Source organism: Gadus morhua, chromosome 12 (genome assembly GCF_902167405.1).
Source record: "Gadus morhua chromosome 12, gadMor3.0, whole genome shotgun sequence".
NCBI classification, from domain to species: Eukaryota; Metazoa; Chordata; class Actinopteri; order Gadiformes; family Gadidae; genus Gadus; species Gadus morhua.
In genome coordinates, this window is record NC_044059.1 from 30,850,381 (window position 1) to 30,870,762 (window position 20,382).

General features: G+C 44.2%; 2 protein-coding genes across 6 annotated transcripts in view; both read right to left on the reverse strand.

Moving 5' to 3' along the window:
- Positions 1 to 20,382, reverse strand: part of myo1f (myosin IF) — a 308,989-nt gene that overhangs the window by 223,627 nt on the left and 64,980 nt on the right.
- On the reverse strand, positions 3,232 to 20,262 carry osbpl1a (oxysterol binding protein-like 1A). Of its 5 annotated transcripts, none has more exons than XM_030373350.1 (29): positions 20,004 to 20,261; positions 18,756 to 18,885; positions 18,590 to 18,675; positions 18,379 to 18,453; positions 18,053 to 18,164; positions 17,491 to 17,576; positions 16,847 to 16,991; positions 16,328 to 16,395; positions 16,195 to 16,239; positions 15,804 to 15,877; positions 15,397 to 15,460; positions 15,126 to 15,227; positions 13,504 to 13,632; positions 13,205 to 13,286; positions 12,747 to 12,853; positions 11,127 to 11,289; positions 10,585 to 10,765; positions 9,787 to 9,862; positions 8,743 to 8,877; positions 8,314 to 8,411; positions 7,899 to 8,081; positions 7,119 to 7,226; positions 6,786 to 6,875; positions 6,453 to 6,570; positions 5,717 to 5,833; positions 5,445 to 5,568; positions 5,213 to 5,303; positions 4,635 to 4,655; positions 3,232 to 4,164 (listed from the first exon to the last, which is right to left on the reverse strand). In XM_030373350.1, the coding sequence occupies exons 2-29, from the start codon at positions 18,877 to 18,879 to the stop codon at positions 4,056 to 4,058; spliced, it is 2,913 nt and encodes a 970-aa protein (XP_030229210.1). In that variant the 5' UTR covers positions 18,880 to 18,885; positions 20,004 to 20,261; the 3' UTR covers positions 3,232 to 4,055. The 5 variants fall into 5 exon arrangements, with proteins under 5 accessions (XP_030229210.1, XP_030229211.1, XP_030229213.1 ...); XM_030373351.1 differs by having other exon boundaries at positions 5,717 to 5,830; positions 20,004 to 20,260; XM_030373353.1 differs by lacking the exon at positions 4,635 to 4,655 and having other exon boundaries at positions 5,717 to 5,830; positions 20,004 to 20,262.

The window sequence follows — 20,382 nt, forward strand, 5'->3', positions numbered from 1 at the left end:
GTGCGTCAAAGGTTTTGCGGCGCGTCAAAAGTTGAAATATTTCAACTCGAGCAGCATTTGACGCGCCGCAAAATACGTGAACGCGCCCTTCGCCCGTGCCCGGCAGCGGGCACGGGCATGCCGCGCCGCAAATCAGATTTTGACGCGCCGCAAATCAAGTTTTGCTGCCCGTTTTCTCGGCAGCAAATGCTGCGGCAGCAAAGCAGCAACGCGTCTCTACATTCACTTTGAATGGGATCACGACGCGCGTCAACTTTTTGCATCTTTTGGTGTGAACGCAGGGTTACTATTACTAGCGATTAACATGACGAAACAACACGAACTAAGCTAACATTAGACTATAAAGCAAACACTTTTGGCGGGTAAAGGGGAAACTGACTTCAAAAAGTCAACACCGTCAATGGTGAAATTGTCCAGATCATTAGATTAACATTAATCTTTACTCTTTTTCTCGGACTTTGCGTTATTGTAAGAAATATTGTGTTGCAAAAACTAGAAATTGTAAAGACAGTGATGTGTGTACATTGTGCGAGTATCCGTCACTCGCGATGTGTGTGCAGTCCAAAATGAAAGAAAAAACCTTGCATCACTTGGGAATCGAACCCCCAATCAGCAGTCTTTAAATGTTGGTCGTTGGTAACTGTAAACAAAGAGATCGCATTTTTTTTAACTGCTAACTAACAAACGGATTTATGCGTTCACTGAACAAAGACTATGGAAATAAAAGACCACTTTTCCATCAGAAAAATCATCAGAACCGTTATTACCAACCCATAGACGCTAAAAGCGAAAACCTTTCTCACATGTACACCCATCGCGAGTGACGGCTATGCGCACACAAAGAGATCGCATTTTTTTTAAGTGCTAACTAACAAACGGATTTATGCGTTCACTGAACAAAGATTATGGAAATAAAAGACCACTTTTCCATCAGAAAAATCATCAGAACCGTTATTACCAACCCATAGACGCTATCATCAGAACCGTTATTACCAACCCATAGACGCTAAAAGCGAAAACCTTTCTCACATGAACACGCACACCCATAGCGAGTGACGTAGGACGTAAAGTCCCGGTAAGTCCCGCCCAGGTCGAAGTGGCGTCGATTTAGAGAGTCCCCTAGAGCAGCCGTTCTCAATCTGTGGTACGCGTACCACTGGTGGTACGCGAGCGCCCTCTACTGGTACGCGGAGTATGAACGATTTTTTTGAAGCAATTTTTTGAAGTTGAAGCAACCGTTAAAGAAAATATGTGCATGTACCCATCATATGCAATTATGTTAAACCTGCATTGACTAACTGCTGTGACGACGAGTAGGGGAAGCAACAATTTTGCAAAATCGTCCTGTGACGAGACGTTGAAGTCTGCCTTCAGAGGCCAGACATTTCTGGACTTTTGGATGCAGCGACGCAGCGAATATCCTGCGCTTTCAGACAAGGCTGTGCGCTTTCTCATTCCATTTGCGACCAGGCTTCTCTTGGTCATAAATGGTCACAAATAAGAGCGATGACTACTTTCATCATGTCATCGCTCTTATTTTATCCCCAAAAATGCAGCTGATCGGACGCATCACACGATTCGGAGGCATGCATCACATTTAAGGATTTTAAAAACTGATTCTTATTCTTTTTTAAAATGCATTCGGAAGAGAAGGGAGACTAGCGTTGCTCACGGGTTGGAATGAAAGGGAGAAAAGGGGACAGAGTTGCCTGCGGAAGCGATGTATGAGATGCAGAGACTGCTTCACGCTACCAGTGTCAGTTTCGTACGGTGTGGAATGAGAGCTCGTGAAGGCACTATTGCGCAAGTACGCCTGCTTGCTTGCGCAATAGCATACTGCCCGAGAATGCAGTATCGCTGTCAAACCTGTCCCTGGGAAAAGTAACGTTGCTACCGCTATAATGAAATAGCGGTAATATTTCCACATTAATTGATAAAATAACGGGATGGGAAGGGGGGATGGCTGTTTCAGAAGGGGGATGATTTCGATCATTTTAATTCCAAAGGGGGATGCCATCCCCCCTCAACTCGAGTGCTGGAAGCAGGTTGGATACTGAACCAAGTCTGAGGCTAAAGCAAACCTCAATCGACCCAGACATCACACCCCTCTCACTAAGCATGATAGGCCTAATTTTCAATGTGTGCCTGAGTACATTCTCCTTCAAACCTAAACATAGTTTATATTCTGACCTTATGGCACTTACTGCAGTATTTTTTAATACTGAATACGTTGTTTTTCTATGATACGCTTGTTCTTACTCATGATAGTTTGATTAGTGTTTTCGCAGTACACATGATTTCTCTCTTTGCTCTGCATGATTGCTTATAACAGGATTGTTTGACTCCAGTATTTAAATATTCATGTTCAATTCTTTGAATGTTTTTTGATGCAGTACAATTTACCTCACATGATTGGTTGACTGCAGTTGTTAAAATTAATATTCAGTGCTGTGAATGCTTTAATGCAGTATAATTGTTAATAACCTCACTAGATTGACTGGTATGTTATATGCCAGATGATATCCCCATTTGCTGGGTAGCCCTATTGAAGCAGTTGTTCAATTGTTAGTATTATCCCGTTGCAAGTGTTTAAATACAATACATGAGTTATAGACAGTTGATTGCTTCAGTCAAGTAAAGTTATGTGAATAATAAATCGTATTATTAATATTAATGCCTTCTGTGTAAACTCTATGTAGTTATAGGCCTACGCACTTTATTTTAATTCCGGTGGTACTTGGAGAGCCAAATCATTTCTAAGGTGGTACTCATGGTAAAAAGTTTGAGAACCACTGCCCTAGAGAAAGCCAAAATTGACCACAACTTCCCTTGACCGATTACACGGCTATGGGGCCAGGGAATAACTTTCCTTATTGGTTCTTTCTTTCATTGTTTCTGTCGTGTGTGCCTGCATGTGTTACAGATTAGCTCAGATGACAGATGAGTGTGATGATCGGAAGGACACATTCCTCCATTTATTCTGCTCATAGGCCTAGTAATAATTTCCTGCACTTGGAGTACCGTGGTGAAGTTAGTTTGCCGTTGGAGATTCAACATATATTCGCATATTCATTTCGTGTTCGTCTGCGGTTCCTGCCGTGCTATCAGTCCTGGCGGACATCCAGGGGGCACCCTTCTCATCAATGCTACCTTCATTCTTTCACTTAAATGTTAGGTCACTGATTTTCTTTAATTAGGCTATATTCTTACTAAAAATACAAAGAAACGTCCTCAGATTGCATCATATACAACATATCGGTTTATTAATACATTTTTTTCAGGATCACAGCCATATTGTATAAAAACCTGTTAAGTAAAATAAAGTTAATGACATGATTTACTAGTGATCTTCTCAGTATTCCAAAAATATCTAAACTCAGTTGTTCCAATTAATTATTCGTCATTCTTTTTTTTATCTGAATGGACCACGCAATTGAGTTGATTGCAAAATGCCATGAAAATGTAACAGTACCCAAGAAAAAGTGGACTTTTCTCCTTAACATGAGTTATTTTCCTGTTTGGAAAAGCACGTTGAAAATGACAGGAGGAACTATAGCCGTTTGGATGACCAGAAGACTTGCTTGTTTTTTAACAGGAAGGTATTATACAGACACAAATCATTTAGAACTACATCAATATTAAAAAAATATTGGAACTATAGACATACACACTAAAACAGCAAAACCCTGTGCATCAACAGTGTTTTTTTCCTGACTTCACAAAAAGCCACTATATATATATATATATATATATATATAAAATGTTAAAATAATATTCTGAGCAGCAAACAGTAAATCGGTCTGTATTTATGGAAATAGTACATTTCAAAGCGATTGTAAACCGCTCAACTTTTTGTAACATTTATATATCCTTTTTGATCTTCTTTTAAATAACACTTATGCACAGTAAGGTGCAATAAATGAAGACCACTCTAATCATTAAAATGATTTGCATATTTCTTGTTATTATGGTTAAAAAGGAGAGAAGAAAAACTTAATGACATAGATAGTGGAGGGAGTCCAACTGATCTACTTCCTATTCGTAGAGGAATGTTTTCAGTAAATATCAGCCAGCTGCAGTTGAGTGTAATTCCTGTCCCAGTATCCACCAGAAAACAGCCAATCCTGGGAGTTGATGAAGGGATTCGGGCCTTGATGAAACCACCTGGCAACAGTGCAGAGATCGGGAACAATAAGAGATGCAATATACTGTATATGTATTTTTTTTAATGATACATAATCTTTAATTCCAAGATTATTTTTTTTGATCACTACTTCAAGGTCAATGTAGTTGTTAATGGTTTACTGTTATTGTGGAAATGACTTTTTCGTCACAAGGCAAACTGTTCTTAAGGAGTCAGAATTTTGAAGAGTCAATGTGAGTTAGAGTAGATTTAAATAAAATTAGAATTTATTCAGAGTTATGTTTATAAATGTATGCAGTTAATAGCTTAGCCAAAGAAAGGGTTCTGATGCTGTTATGATTTATGATCAAGCTGATGAGTGTGATCCTGCCATGTTAGTAAAACTACCATCTCATGTTAGTTAACATGCCAGTATAGTACAGCTAACATGACAGCTCTATAGGCGGTGAGCAACAGGTGTGGTGCAGAGCGGACAGAGAGCAGCTCTGACCTGGGGGCGAGGGCAGGGGTCCTGGACATCAAAGCCAGGATGGAACAAAAGATAAGAACAAAAGACACAAACGACCATTCAGGAGATCGTCAATAGAGGCCTGGATGGATGGATGGATGGATGGATGGATGGATGGATGGATGGATGGATGGATGGATGGATGGATGGATGGATGGATGGATGGATGGATGGATGGATGGATGGATGGATGGATGGATGGATGGATGGATGGATGGATGGATGGATGGATGGATGGATGGATGGATGGATGGATGGATGGATGGATGGATAGCAACATGTATCGGACCATGTATATTTTCTTATTACATGATGGATTAGGAAATGATCTTCAAATGTGGTAGGCCTTAAATATGATAAAAGGTCATATAAATACGACTCATCTAGATGGAAAGATTTTAAATGACCCATTTATTTGAACAGTATGATGATGAATGAACACACTAAATCTAATTATACAATCTTGTAAATTGCCTAGGTGTCAAATAAAACCAGGCTTGGTTTCCACTCAGGCCTTGACATTAATTAAATGTCCAGCCTATACAGCTGTCACTACCCACCTGGTTTTCAGGTCTTCGTCAGGCTTGGAGTGGCTTTTGCGTGCAGCCCTCTGCTTCTCCTCTAGCCTATTCTTCTCCTCACTTGCAAGATCTACAAGACCAAAAGAAAAAAACATTGTATTAATATGAGTCTATGGTAAATAGTGACTTCATCTTCCTCAACTCCACATACAGGTATGTGCAGTGAAGCCTGGTTTTTAATATTAATATATTGTCTTTTGTTCTTCATCACCAATATTTCCGCTCTCCATAGCTCTGATGTCCGGCCTCAGTCGACAGTCAGTCTTTGGAAGGAGTTCTTTCATCTCCCCGGACATCTCGTTCAGCTGCATCGCAAAGGTAGTGAAGCTGTACATCTACACAAGGGGAGAGAATTAAATGGGAATGGCGTCAAAAAGAGGAAATGTGAGTTATGGACATGAATATTCACAAGAAGACAGCAAGGTTTCAACAGAAATCCTCTTCGGCTCATCAGTGATTCTCCCGGACTTCCGACTCTCCTACCTCCACCGAGTTGGCCGGTCGTGGCGCGATCCTCCACAGAAGTTGGCTGCCAGAGATGACCTCCACGGTGTCTGTGGCAGGGAGGGAGTTCGCCGCTGGCTCTTTGCTGGAAGCCTGCTAATCGGGACAAATTGGAGAGGTCAATACCGGAGGTCTTCATTATTACGAAACATCTGGCAATATTCAGGAGTCCAGGTCTCCGTTTTGAGGTGAGATGACATGAAAGATAACTCAATGGTTGTATAAAAAAACCCAGATTTATGTTTTGAACTGTTCAAATTGTTCCTTATGAATGTCAAGCTTTTGACTTTTGGAAGGAGATATACATCACACACATCCAATGTTTTCTGTAGGTGTCGGAGAGTTGGGTAATAAATAATGCTTACATACTATAGTATATATGAGCGTATATTATATACTATATTAATGTTATGTGTGGAGGAGCAGAGCAGATACTCCAAGACGTTTCTTTCACCAATATAAACACTGTTTGGATAACCCAACCCTAACCTAACTAACCCTAACCCTAGCCCTAACAAGGATCAAAGATGTTTTATTTGGTGAAAGAAACACCTTCGGAGCAATTCAGTGTGTGGACTATGCACTTCCAAAGGCATCGATTGGTATCATGAAAACTATTCATAATTTACTGAATGTTGGGACAGACTGTGAACACTATGCACACTTTAATCGTATGATTATCAATAATATTGGAGTGAAGGATTAGGAAGCGTACCGCTTTGCTGTCCATCTTCACCGCTGCCCCCTTCCTCCGGTGAGCGTCGAAGGCCGCCGGCTCCACGGTGTACAGACACTCTGTCCACTTCCCATACAGAGCGCTCACCTTCCTCTTGCTGCTCCAAAACAATAAACACATTAAAACAATTCCATAAGGCCACGACGTGCTGGTAGAGGACCGCACTTCACATTCTGCTGACCATTCAGGTCAGTGTTAAGAAAAGCCTATAGCCGCATAATGGGTCAGCCTACGAGTAGAAAGACACTGACATTTAAATATCGCACATTATTTTACAGACGATTGACATTTGAGCCCAGAAAAAGCACACACCTTTTGTCCAGAATGTACCCTTCCACCTTGTGCAGCTCTCTGCCAAAAAGGCCGCACGGTTTGAAGATCAGGCAGCATTTCTCACCAGTTCTATTTAAAATCAGGAAACCATTTCAATCATTCACTCCTTTGCCATGCAAAACATTCCTGTTCAGCCTCTTCTTGCTCCTGAGTCACTTCCTCAATGTAGGCGACTGTCACTAGTCTTATTCTGGAACAAGCTTGAACCATTTCCCTACACAACAGATAGAAGCCAGAGGTCTCTCTTAAACCAGTTTAGTTCTGCATATATTCCGGAAATGGACAAGTTGTACTTGACGTTTGTCTTCTTACTTGTGGTTAATCACCTCCATGTTCCCATACTGCTCGATCCACAGCTGGCCTACGATGATGTTGTGAACGCAGCAGGTGGGGTTAGTCCAGGTGTAGGCCTCGTTGTACCTGAACAACAAGGACCAAGGGAGAGCACACATGTATCCATAGAGATGGGGCCAGGCCGCAACCCCCCCTAACCCTGGTCCCCAGAATAATTCATATGTAACACAGGATAAATACACACATACGTGTTGTGTTGGTGTGGGCCCCGTTTGTTCTTACACACATGTTGTTATGGTCTGTGTTTGTTCTTTGCATACGTGGGGGTGCGGTATCTGTGTCGGCAGAGTTGGGGTGGGTCTGCGGCTAGGGTTAGGGTTAGGGTTATGCCCAGCACTCCTCAGCTCAGTAGTGAAGGCGCGGTATAGCCCAGCTCAGTTACTTATGGTAGGGCGGGGCTTAAGCAGGATGGCGTTAGCCACGGCAGCTACGTAAGCATCGTGACCTCATAGCAGCCAGACCGTGTAGCCTGCTAATGAATCCAAGGAAAAAGAAGAACGCGACACAATGAACTAAGAGCAACAATGTAGGACATCCAAGAAGGACGGCAAACTTTTGCGTTACATTTTCTTCTGTGTTTGTTTGTACTGCGAGACGAGTACGGCTCAGTACGGCTCAGTCCGGACCCTGCCCACCTTTGGCGGTTGAATCGCGAAACGTGCCACACCTCTGCATACTGAACCAACCCGCACCCGCTGGTGGAAACACGCCATTAAGGTCTGCAGCTGCTGCTCTTACTTGGGCAGCTCCAGGGTGATGATGCCTTTGGGCTCCGCCTCCACACTTTTACCCCAGAACTTGAGCTTGGGGTAGATGGAGCCGTGGAACACAAAGTCCTTCTGCAGGCCCTCAGCGTGGAAGGCGCTGACCGGGGGGTGATGGCTGACCTGCTCTGAGATCAGCCTGAAGCCCAGGTCCTCTCTGGCACAACACAAGGTGATTAGGGTTAGGGTTGTAGTGCAATATGACCCTAAGGGGTTATGGTTAGGGTTACCCTAACCCTAACCATAACCCCTTAGGGTCGTGCACTACAATGAGCATGTTGAGCTATGCGTTGGCCAGCTAGCTTCCCACGTCTGTGTGTGTGAATGTGTTACACATGTATTGTAATATAGTTGTGGTAAATAGGGATTGTATTTTAGTAGTTGTTTACCTCACCAGTTCGTAGGTCTCTCCCAGTAGTGGGTTGAAGGGTTTACCAGTACGCTCCCACTGAGAGGCCACGGCCGATACAGCAAACGCAGCCACGCACTACCAAGGTCAGATCACACACTACCAAGGTCAGATCACACACTACCAAGGTCAGATCACACACTACCAAGGTCAGATCACACAATACCAAGGTCAGATCACGCACTGCCAAGGTCAGATCACACACTACCAAGGTCAGATCACACACTACCAAGGTCAGATCACGCACTACCAAGGTCAGATCACACACTACCAAGGTCAGATCACGCACTACCAAGGTCAGATCACACACAAGCCAAGGTCGGATCACGCACTGCCAAGGTCAGATCAAGGTAAACATTGCCCTGTTTCCGTCACACCGGGGGCGTGCAGAGCTCCGCAGGGTTCATACCTTCATCCGCTCGATGGAGTCTCTGGCCGCGTTGGCTCGGTGGAGGAGGTAGGTGTGCTCCATGTACTCGGTCAGCCGCTGCAAGAAGCTGAGAGGCTCGTTGAAGATCACAGGCATCGTAATCTTAGAGAGTTCCTGAGAGGAGATATGAGAACATGAGGGAGAACCACAGGTTCCACGTGGTAACATAGAATCTGACCAAGTGCCAATCTAGTATGCTCCCCCCTGAAGGTCATAGCTAGCTTGGCTGGAGTAATAAACATATCATCATCAGTGGGAAGATAACACTCTCTGCTCCACATGTTAAACAGTACACAGACTGTGTCTAACCCTAACCCTGAGGTAGTACTTTACCAGTCAACTGACTGCACTCTAATGTATTGAGGTAATGCTTCTAATCCACACACTGTCAAAAGAAATGCATCCTTTACATTATCGGAAATGAAGGATTGATGACTAGTTTGACCTCTTAAATGGTTCAAACTGAAGGCATGGAACAGCAACAAACAATGCCTATTATTCAGCACGAGCTGAAAGGAACATGACACTTGTCATGTTTTCAGTGGCCGGTTAGGGACCATGAAGGTCACTCCCAAACTAAATCACACCGCAGAGTAACAAACAAAGACAGGCATAGTGTTGAGTGCATTGCACGTTTACTCATTCTATTAACTGTTATTTTAAAACACTTTTGTTGTTCTGTAATTGCAGCCACACATACAAAAGGCTTGCTTGTGTGTGCGTGCGTGTGTGCTTGCACCCGAGTTAAACAGTGTCAGATACCAATCAATGTGTTTCTATCCATTTATCCTTTTTAAGAATCATGTTGGGCCTGGTACATTGGAACTTTGAACACACAGTGAAATCCCTTGCATTTGTTAACCATATGTCAATGCATAAATGGATCAAGGAAAGAATGCAAAAGAAAATAACCCGAATAAATTCCAGTTTTCACAAATCAGAGAAAGTGTAAATTGAGCCCCGGCCAGGTGTTAGGCTCTAAAAAGAGGTTCATGACAGACGTGCTGTGCAGCCGTCTCTCACCATTCCGATGCATTTCCTCAAGATGCTCCAGATGCTGAAGTCATTCCTTGAGAACATTGGTGCAGGGAGATGGGTCCTAGGACACAAACACACACGTTGTAAGGGAAAGAACAAAAATAACTCCTGGGGAAAAATGCCGCCGAAAAAGGCTGCCCCAAACAAGCGACCAAACCTGACACGAGTACCGAAGGCGCTCGCACACACTCCCATTGAACCCAATGTGTCCGCCTTTCTAAAACCTGTACAGCTTTCCTCACGCTTCTTGGACACTTGTTGATGAGCTAAGGAAGGAGTCTCCCTCCCCCGGCCCTCTGAACACAGAGGCTTTCTGCTGGGGTCCGGCAACCTTCACTCTCCTTCCCGATTTCAACTGGTGGAGTCTGATAAGCTGTACTCCAAAGACCAGTTCAGGTATTCACACTGTTGCACAACACTTTGACCTCATGAAAGTTTAACAGGTCCAGTTTTAGGCCTTTCGATTCAGCTTCCCCTAATGACTCCACCTGACCTGCCCTCCTTTTCAATTATTCATCACCTGATTTGGAAGAAGTGAAAAAAGCCATCAGCACACAGCTAGAGTTAGACAACAGCCAGTGGGTGGGCAAGGGTGGGGGGCACTCTGGGAGAGGAAGGCCAAAGGAGACTGTCAACAAACAACAAGTCCCTGACAAACAATTCTGTAATAAATATCTATATCAATAGATTTATATCTATACATCTTTAGATCTATATATAAGGCCAATGTCTGCTTTCTTCCGGATATGGGAGCTTCTTGACTAAAGACTGCAAAATACAAACCTATGCTGCGTGTCGCCGTTGGTTTGGGGCTCCGTGTTGCCATGGCGATCCTCCTGCAACATGGTGATTGGGGTACTGTGGCTGCTGCTCATTAGGACCCAGCGCTCCTCTTCCTCGTCTTCCTCCCGGGAACGGCTGGCCAGCGTCTCTGAACCACTCAGGGAGAGCTCAGAGTCCGACTCTGGGCACATGAGAGCAGGATCAAACAGCCGTAGTCATGGTAACGGTTACCCCCAGATGGGAATACTGACATAGCACCTGTTTTCAGTTTGTATTTTTTTTATTTCCAGAAATACATCAATTTTATCTCGAGCAAATATCATATCTCTATTACCAACAAGCAATCCAAAATACGGAGAGATGAAGCAGACTTTCAATAATATCAATAAATAGAAGTGTACGTTTAAGTGTCCAGAGCAGGATTCTATGAAGACAAATAAATAAATTGATACTTGACATTTCAAACACAACTGTGACCATCTTAGCACGGCGTGCAGAGTAGTTCAAGCAACAGGACCAGTATTCTGCGTACATGGACCTACCAGACACGGCGTCGTAGAACTCCTCCTCGCTCAGAGTGCTGCCCGGCGGCGTGCCCGTGGCCACCGACTGCTCCAGCTCATGGTGCTCCGTGGCCAGAGTCTGCAGAGCCTCCGAGAGGATCTGGTTCTTTTCACACTCCTGCTCCAATTTCAGACTGCGCACCTGAACCCATAGCCACACACCAACATACACACACACACACACGTGCACATGCATGGGTGCACGCAAACATGCATGCATGCCCAGGTGGCGGCATAAACACAAACAAACACACACACACACACACACACAACACACAAACACACACACACACAAACACTATAACACTTGGTGAAGAGGAACTCATTTCAAAGTACAAATATCTAGTAAGGTTACCATTGTGAGTGACCAAGTGTAAACATTACGATTCCCCTACTACACTGTTGTAAAGGCCCAGTCCCAGCTGTGTAGTGGGGGCCCTACTACACTGTTGTAAAGGCCCAGTCCCAGCTGTGTAGTGGGGGCCCTACTACACTGTTGTAAAGGCCCAGTCCCAGCTGTGTAGTTGGGGCCCTACTACACTGTTGTAAAGGCCCAGTCCCAGCTGTGTAGTGGGGGCCCTACTACACTGTTGTAAAGGCCCAGTCCCAGCTGTGTAGTGGGGGCCCTACTACACTGTTGTAAAGGCCCCGTCCCAGCTGTGTAGTGGGGCCCTACTACACTGTTGTAAAGGCCCAGTCCCAGCTGTGTAGTGGGGGCCCTACTACACTGTTGCCAAAGTTACTTTGAAAAAGTAATCGGATTACTGATTACTCCTTTAAAAAGTGAGCGAGTGTGGTCACTGGTAAGGAGCTGCCGTTCCTGTCCACAGTAACATCTACAGGTAGAATAAGGACTATGGGGGTTTGAACCCACAGCCTTTTGGCTGCTAGTTAAAGATGATATCCCTATCCTTAGATCCTCACTCTGGGATAGATAACAGAATGGGTTTCACTGCCTCGAAACATTCAGGAGGAGAGTAAACAGTGGGATGGGAGGGAAACCTTATTAATAAAAGCTCCCCGAATGATTATGAAAAACATGTTTAGGGATAAAACCAAACGACAAGCTGAAAGTATTTCTCATGGCACTTCGAGTGCTCCAACATTAACATATCTTACTAGGTCTTCATTTACATTTCCCCTCTTTCAACCAAGGCCAAGGAACAACCTCATCTCCAGCTGACATTGTGACACACACATTCTGTTGGAATGCAAATAGACCCCAAAAGGAGAATAATTCAACATGTGTACCACATCCCAGATCCCACCAGCGAGGTTCCTTTCCTTAGAGCTGTCTGGGAATTAGCTTCAGGCCCAGAGTGGTGGCAGCCCCTCAGCACTACATTGACACTTGTTTTCTGCTCACATTCGCTGACGAAGGAAAAGGCTAATTTAGGGACACACCTACCCCGTCCTGCCTAGAGAAGGGTTAGGGCTAGGGTTGGGCTATGGTTAGGGCTAGGGTTGGGCTATGGTTAGGGCTAGGGTTAGGGCTAGGGCTATGGTTAGGGATAGGGTTAGGCTAGAGTTAGGGACACGGACACACCTACCCCATCCTGCCTGGAGAAGGGTTAGTGCTAGGGTTAGGGACACACCTACCCCGTCCTGCCTGGAGAAGAGGCCCAGACACAGGTTCAGATGGGAACACGTCTCGCTTGACAGCTGACACACGTCCTGCATCTTCTCTATCAGAGACGGAGGAAACTCTAAAAAAATTTAAATAAAAACACAATGCATAAGGCCACAGCAGATCGTGGTAATAAAATATATCATTATAAAATCTGGGATTTTAATCACACATTGGCCTGTATAGAGATATGCAATTTGAATATGTTGAAATTGTTTATTCTTCCTTTATTTAGCAAGACTTTGGCATTGGAATATCCTAAGTATTGTAAATGTGTATTTTGTAATATTACACTCACAGCCAAGGCATTGGGATTCAAGCATACAAATTCTGCAATTGTTTGGAGATGTCAATGAAGCCAGCTCTCGATTAACTGGTATTGTGAAATCATTTAGTGGGAGGAAGGGGACAATTTCACAAGAGCGTTTACTTTCTGTGAGTCCGTCATTCTTGGCCATGGAAATAAACATAGACAGCTCCTTCTCAAGTCTTTGCTGACTGCTCTCAGCTGACTGGAAGAGAAACAGAGAGGAAAGAACCACCATTATAAGAGTCAGCTGGAGGAGATCTTGCTGTGTGTGTGTGTGTGTGTGTGTGTGTGTGTGTGTGTGTGTGTGTGTGTGTGTGTGTGTGTGTGTGTGTGTGTGTGTGTGTGTGTGTGTGTGTGTTGAAAACACTATTCTATTATGTCGAGGCATAAATAATGGATGTGTTGTTGTTGTTTGCCACCTGAAGAGACTCCTTCAGCTCCAGAGCGGAGATCAGCTCCTCCTCGTTCTCCTCCTCCTCCCCGCTCTGCTCCTGGCTGCAGTAGTGAGTACTGTAGGCCGCGTGCTCCTCCAGGGCCTCCAGCCACGCCTGCACAGCACAACCACACTGTTATCACCTGACACCTCCTATCACCTGACACCTCCTATCACCTGACACCTCCTATCACCTCCTATCACATGACACCTCCTATCACCTGACAACTCCTATCACCTGACACCTCCTATCACCTGACACCTCCTATCAACTCCTATCACATGACACCTCCTATAACCTCCTATCACCTGACACCTCCTATCACATGACACCTCCTATCACCTGACACCTCCTATCAACTCCTATCACATGACACCTCCTATCACCTCCTACCACCTGACACCTCCTATCACCTGACACCTCCTATCACCTGACACCTCCTATCACCTGACACCTCCTATCCCCTCCTACCACCTGACACCTCCTATCACCTGACACCTCCTATCCCCTCCTACCACCTGACACCTCCTATCACCTGACAACTGCTGACACCTCCTATCACATGACACCTCCTATCACCTGACACCTCCAATCACCTCCTACCACCTGATACCTCCTATCACTTGACACCTCCTACCACCTGACACCTCCTACCACCTGACACCTCCTATCACCTGACACCTCCTATCACCGCCTATTACCTGACACCTCCTATCACGTCCTACCACCTGACACCTCCTATCACCTGACAGCTCCTATCACCTCCTACCACCTGACACCTCCAATCACCTCCTATCACCTCCCATCACCTGGCACCTGCTATCACCTGACACCTCCTATCACCTGACACCTCCTATCACCTCCTATCACCTGACACCTCCTATCACCTGACACCTCCTATCACCTGACACCTCCTATCACCTCCTATCACCTGACACCTCCGATCACCTGACACCTCCTATCACCTGACACCTCCAATCACCTCGTACCACCTCCTATCACCTGACACCTCCTATCACCTCCTATCGCCCGACACCTCCTATCACCCGATACCTCCTATCACCTGACACCTCCTATCACCTGACACCTCCTATCACTTGACACCTCCTATCACCTCCTATCAAATGAAACCTCCTATCACCTGACACATCCTATCACATGACACCTATCACCTGACACCTCCTATCACATGACACATCCTGTCACCTGACACCTCCTATCACCTCCTATCACCTGACACCTCCTATCACCTCCTATCACCTGACACCTCCTATCACCTGACACCTCCTATCACCTCCTACCACCTGACACCTCTTATCACATGACACCTCCTATCACCTCCTACCACCTGACACCTCCTACCACCTGACACCTACTATCACCTCGTACCACCTCCTATCACATGACACCTCCTATCACCTGACACCTCCAATCACCTGACACATCCTATCACCTGAAGCCTCCTATCATCTATCACATGGACCACACCATGAGGTCGCATTTATGGAAATGTTTGGTGTTGGGGTTAGGGTTAGGTGAATGTTTGGTGTTGGGGACATGACAAGTTGCCAGGGAAGAAGCATGGGGAGAAGAAACTGCTTGCTTACTTTTCTTGTTCCCTCTGGATCCGTTTTTGGGGAAACCTTAAAGTGGTGCACGCTATCATCAAAGCACTTCACCGTAAAGAAGCAGTTATCTCGCGCTCGGATCTGAACAGAAGACGGAAAATTAAGAGCGATAACACTAAGGACAAAGGTACATCCATGACCCTTTAAATGACCTAGTGTGAATAAACACACCAGCTTAATACTGCCAACACATCCTCATGCAGTAGGGTAGCGGGCCCTACTCAGAATACCAAAAGGAGTCTGGCCTCACCAAACAATGAGCCTGAGTTAGAGATTTGCAGCCCTGTCTCCGGCTATTGGCTGCCGCATCCGACCTTGAATTACAGAGAAAAATACAAAACAGATCAGGCACATAAATAGATAACCGATAAAGAAAAAAATTCCCCAAGTCGGGTCATGATGGTAATGGAAGGATCCCCATGGTACAGTGTGATGTCTTGGACTTTAGATTGAGCTGTAAAGATTTAAATTAATATCTTAGTGAGGCTCCTTAATTGAAGCTTCACAATGTATACAAGCGGCTGAAGACATTATTGATCAGGGGCCTTCCTCAAGGACCACCTAGGTTAGGTTGTGGACATGACCCCCAAACCCAGCTGAAACGCTGAGGAGGTTAAGGATGCTTGGATAACCTTATTAGACACAGATGTGACGTACTGTTTGGAGTACCAGGAGAGAACCCCGTCCTGTAGGAGCACCCAGTAGGAACGCCAGCCGAAGAACCGGGAGCTCTGTAGGACAAAACGGAAGAGTCCAGTCACAAATCTCGGTCTGGATCATCTGAACTGTTGCACTTCTTGTGCAATTACACCCATTAACTGAATATCATGTATTTTATTGATTCAAGTGGTACTGTTATGTAGGTAGCACAGCAGAAGTACTGGACAGTAATACAAATTAAAAAGAGATATAAATGGAGAATAGTGTTGAAATTCAAATAATATATACTGAGTTCAGCAGGAATGCATAATTCTAGATTATTGACATTATTGATGGTGTGTCAGAAGAGACAAAGGGTCTAATGTGTAAGTGCATGAAGAATTTCTACCTTCCAAAGCAGGCCCTCAAACATCTTGACATGACGGGTCATGCCCTAACAAAAGGAATGGAAAAAATGTTGGAAAGTGTCAATATTCTGGAGCAAAAGCCCATGTGGCTTTGGAAGAAACCATGACACCCACCGGGTGGACGTTTCCCTCCAAGACTTGCTTCATTACTGCATCATTGGCAAGGGCGAATGCAGACTGACCTGTCACACATCAACACAAACTAAAATTAAGTAACAGGTCAAAATAAAATGAACAAGGAAAATAGCTGAGCAGTAAAATAGTTAAATATATATATACGTATGAATGTGTGTGTGTTCATAAATGATGCATAAGTTATACATAATCATATTACCATAGCAATTTTCTACAACTGCAGCACAAAAAAACGATAGAAAAAAAAACATATCCCCAAAAAAGGGGGAAAATAATGAAGTATCTGTTGGAGGGTGAAACCTTTTACTTTTTGTACTCTCGCTCACCAAACGCTTCCAGGTACATTATAACCCTGGTGCTGATCGGAATATTTCAGCAGGCTCTAAAGTGAAAGCCTGGCTACTCTGTGAAGGTATGACTACAAATAAAGAGTTTTGTGTACACTAGCTCTTGCACTTTCCTGGCACAGTAGGTTCATAAGAAATCCCATTTATTTACCGTTTTTGTTCTTGATGTTGGGGCTGGCCCCAGTCTTCAGCAGCCTCAGGGCACACTGCCTCTGGCCACGATAGGAAGCGCAGTGGAGAGGAGTGTTCCCCAAGAGATCCACACAGTGAATGTCTACTGGCTTCTTCCTGTTGAGCTGGAATCAGCAGCCATGAGATGAAGGCACATCTTACCTGTGGTCTTCCTTTTGCTCTGTGATCTTCTTTGAATATTTATGGATTTAACTTTAGGTTTAGAATAATTATTCCAAAGCTCGTACTATAAAATGAGAGTAACTGAAACAACCACCATGGATTGAAGACGTGTCCAGGACAAATAGCAATACCATCAGGTTAATTAACAGCCACATTCCAGAATTGTATAAGTAATGACAAGCCCCCGAATTGTAACCACATCTTCTCGAAACATTAAAAGGTATCAAATTAGGGCAAATCCTAAAATATTTTACCTACAGCCTCCGTTTAGTAAAAGTTCATCAAACAATTGATGAATCATGTCTTCTATCAAGTGTCCATTTATTGACAGCTTTGTGTTCCGACTAATTTCAATAATAACATTATATCAGTGTTTTTTTTATAATTATATGATGTTTTGTGAAGTTAATCAGGGGCAAAGGGTTCCAGAAGAAGACTAACCAGGAGATTTAAGGAGGGGAGATCTCCTTCTCTGGAAGCGTCCAGAAGCTGCTCTTCAAGCTTCCTCTCCTCTGTTCTTTCAGCGGCTAATGTTAGGTACAGAAACCAGTTTATTAATGACATACCAGATTTATAAACCGAAACCTTTCTTGTATAAATATGTCCCACCAGATTGCTTTAGACGTGTATATCAGAACACAAGCAGCGGCAAACGGAACCACAAAAGACAAAGACATCATTAAACAATTGGAACTTGTTTTATCCTTCTTTTCCAGATTTATTTGGGTAAAAAACGAACCAGAACTAAATATACAAGCTGTTGGGGCTTTACATGTGGGCGAGCAGAAACACAAATATTCAGCTAGTTAGTGCCGTGATTTTCACACATTAGTTCACTCCTTTCTTTGTTGCTGCAGTAGAATAAGAAGTAGTGATACTGATTCGATTTGTACGTAAAATAAGAAACTACGCCCACTTTCTGTCATTCCTGGCTGAACAGCCAATGAAAAAGAGCAGTGCGAGACCCTTTCTGATGGAATCAGCTGCTTAAAGCGCCACTCACCTTCCAGCATGCTTCTGATCTCGGCGTTATCGCTGACGTCTTTGGGAATCTGCGCGGTCCCGTTGATGACGGTCGCACAAGCATCAAACCGGAGCAGGAGCATCACGAGCTCCTGGGGATCGGAACGTCGAGCAGGAAGATGATGACAAACTAAAATCATATCAATAGATCTTAATAGATCGGATAGATTAATAGATCAATAGATTAGATAGATTAATAGATCAATAGATTAGATAAATTAATAGATCTTAAATTGGATAATTTGTGACTGTGTAACATATTGTCCTGTGACACCTTCAGACTGTAACTGGCCATACAAAAGGTACCTTTCTTCCTGTGAAGGCAGCTTTGTGTAACGGTGTGTCCCCCATAGTATTGGGTATGTTGGCGTCAGCTCCCGACTGAAGTGAGTAAGTGTTAATAACTTGAAGAAGGCATCTGAAGATGGCCATGCATGTAACCTTCACTTATTCAAGATTTACGCACACTATAAAAATTATGAATTATTGTTTGTGTTTACCACTACAGGCATAATACCTTCAGCAGCTCCTCCGCTACGCCTTTATGTCCAAAGTAGCAGGCCAGGTGGAGAGGAGTCCATCCCAGATTCGATTTGTTTTTTCCTGAAACACAAGGATGTCACTGAACAGCTGATGGACAGAGCGTTTCCGGGGACAGCATCATCCATAGGTGCTCTTCGTACCTTTGCAGTTGATGTTGATCTGCGCCTCCTCCCTGATCTTGGACAGCAGAAGCCTCTCAATACCGGGGAGGTCTCCATTTCTGGCGTAGCGGAGAAACTGTTCCTCAGGATCCATGTCCTCCATGGTGCCCTGGGAATAATCAACGGACTGGGCTGCTTTCTACTGGGATCCATTCAAATCTTTTTATTTTACTTCAGCTATGGCTTTGTTCTAAAGAAATGGTGTCCTATAATATTCACACCACCTAAAGTCAACCACTTGGTTCTGTAAAGATTAGAGGTGTTTTTAATCATTACATCCTCATGCCCACTGAGAAGGGGTTGGCATCAGATATCTCCCTGGATGCTCCATGGTTCTCCATGGTTCTCAACACATTAAAGGGATTTAGAGATAATCCAGTCCTTTCCCTGGGTGCATTGAGCTGTGGGTTTTAGTTTAAACTGATTTGATTATTTGATCAAATCTCTGTGATGAGAAGGTACCTGTATAGGCATCATATGAGGGCATTCAAAGCATTGAACTCTCTGAAATGAACGGTAGTTTCCATTAGGTTATCTAAAATATCGAAGCATCAACTCACACGACATCACAGCACTGATGCAATAGAGGCCATGAAGTAATGGTAAGTAGCTATTAGGGAGGATTATTTTCTGTTTTCAGACATTGGATTCAAGAAGACTATTAAAGTAGAACGAAGACAGACAGACAGACGGACAGCAGGAGGCACAGAAAAAAACGGTTCGCCTGGGTCAGATAATGACAAGAGCTGCTTAAGGGTAGAATGGTATCCAGGGAAGCTATTTGAATTACAAGCCTGCTTATGAATAGAATGAACAAACACTGTATAATCACAGATTGCTGTGTGCGTTTTCGGAAAGGACACCTTAATTATAGTATAGCTGTTTACAAGCTAAATAGGGAGGTAGGATACAGGAAAAGGGAGGGCAAGTAATTGGTCATGTCTTGTGACTACTTCATAATTTGCAATTGTCACAAGATGCCATGCCATGCAAGGAATAAAAAAAACATATTTGAAAACCTATTGTTTGCCTTGACATGCGATGAGCATTTTGCAACCCCGGCTGTAAGATGTTTGATTAAGTAAAACATTTCCAGCAGCTGTTTCTGGGGAGCTTGAATAATGTGACATGGTGTGAAATTATTTGTAATCGTCTGGCAACACTTAATCCATCTCAAGCAATCATAAGGCATACAATGAGGACGAACATGTATGTTTTGGAACTTACTACTGAGCTGCAGAAAAGCCCCCGGGCAGCGGGACGCTCTCACCCAGCGGGGGTCCGGCGGGGGTGGCATGTACCGCCGCTCCTGGGTGGAGAGGACAGGCTGACTAGGAACTGCACCAGTAGCACCAGAAGCACAAATATAACCAGTAGCACCGATAGCTGCTACCTCACCATCTGGAAGCGCTGTCAAACGAGCGACGCTTGTAACTCCTCATAAGTCAACAGGGAGAACCAAGTGTCCACGCCTCTGTTTACACTCCTGTCAGCTGATCCTTGTTCTGCGGAAGTAAGCGCGGATTCTTTTTTCAAAGTAAAAGCCATAGGCTACTCCAAGTTATAACATATTAACTGACGCCTTTTGTCGGTCATTCGGAATTTC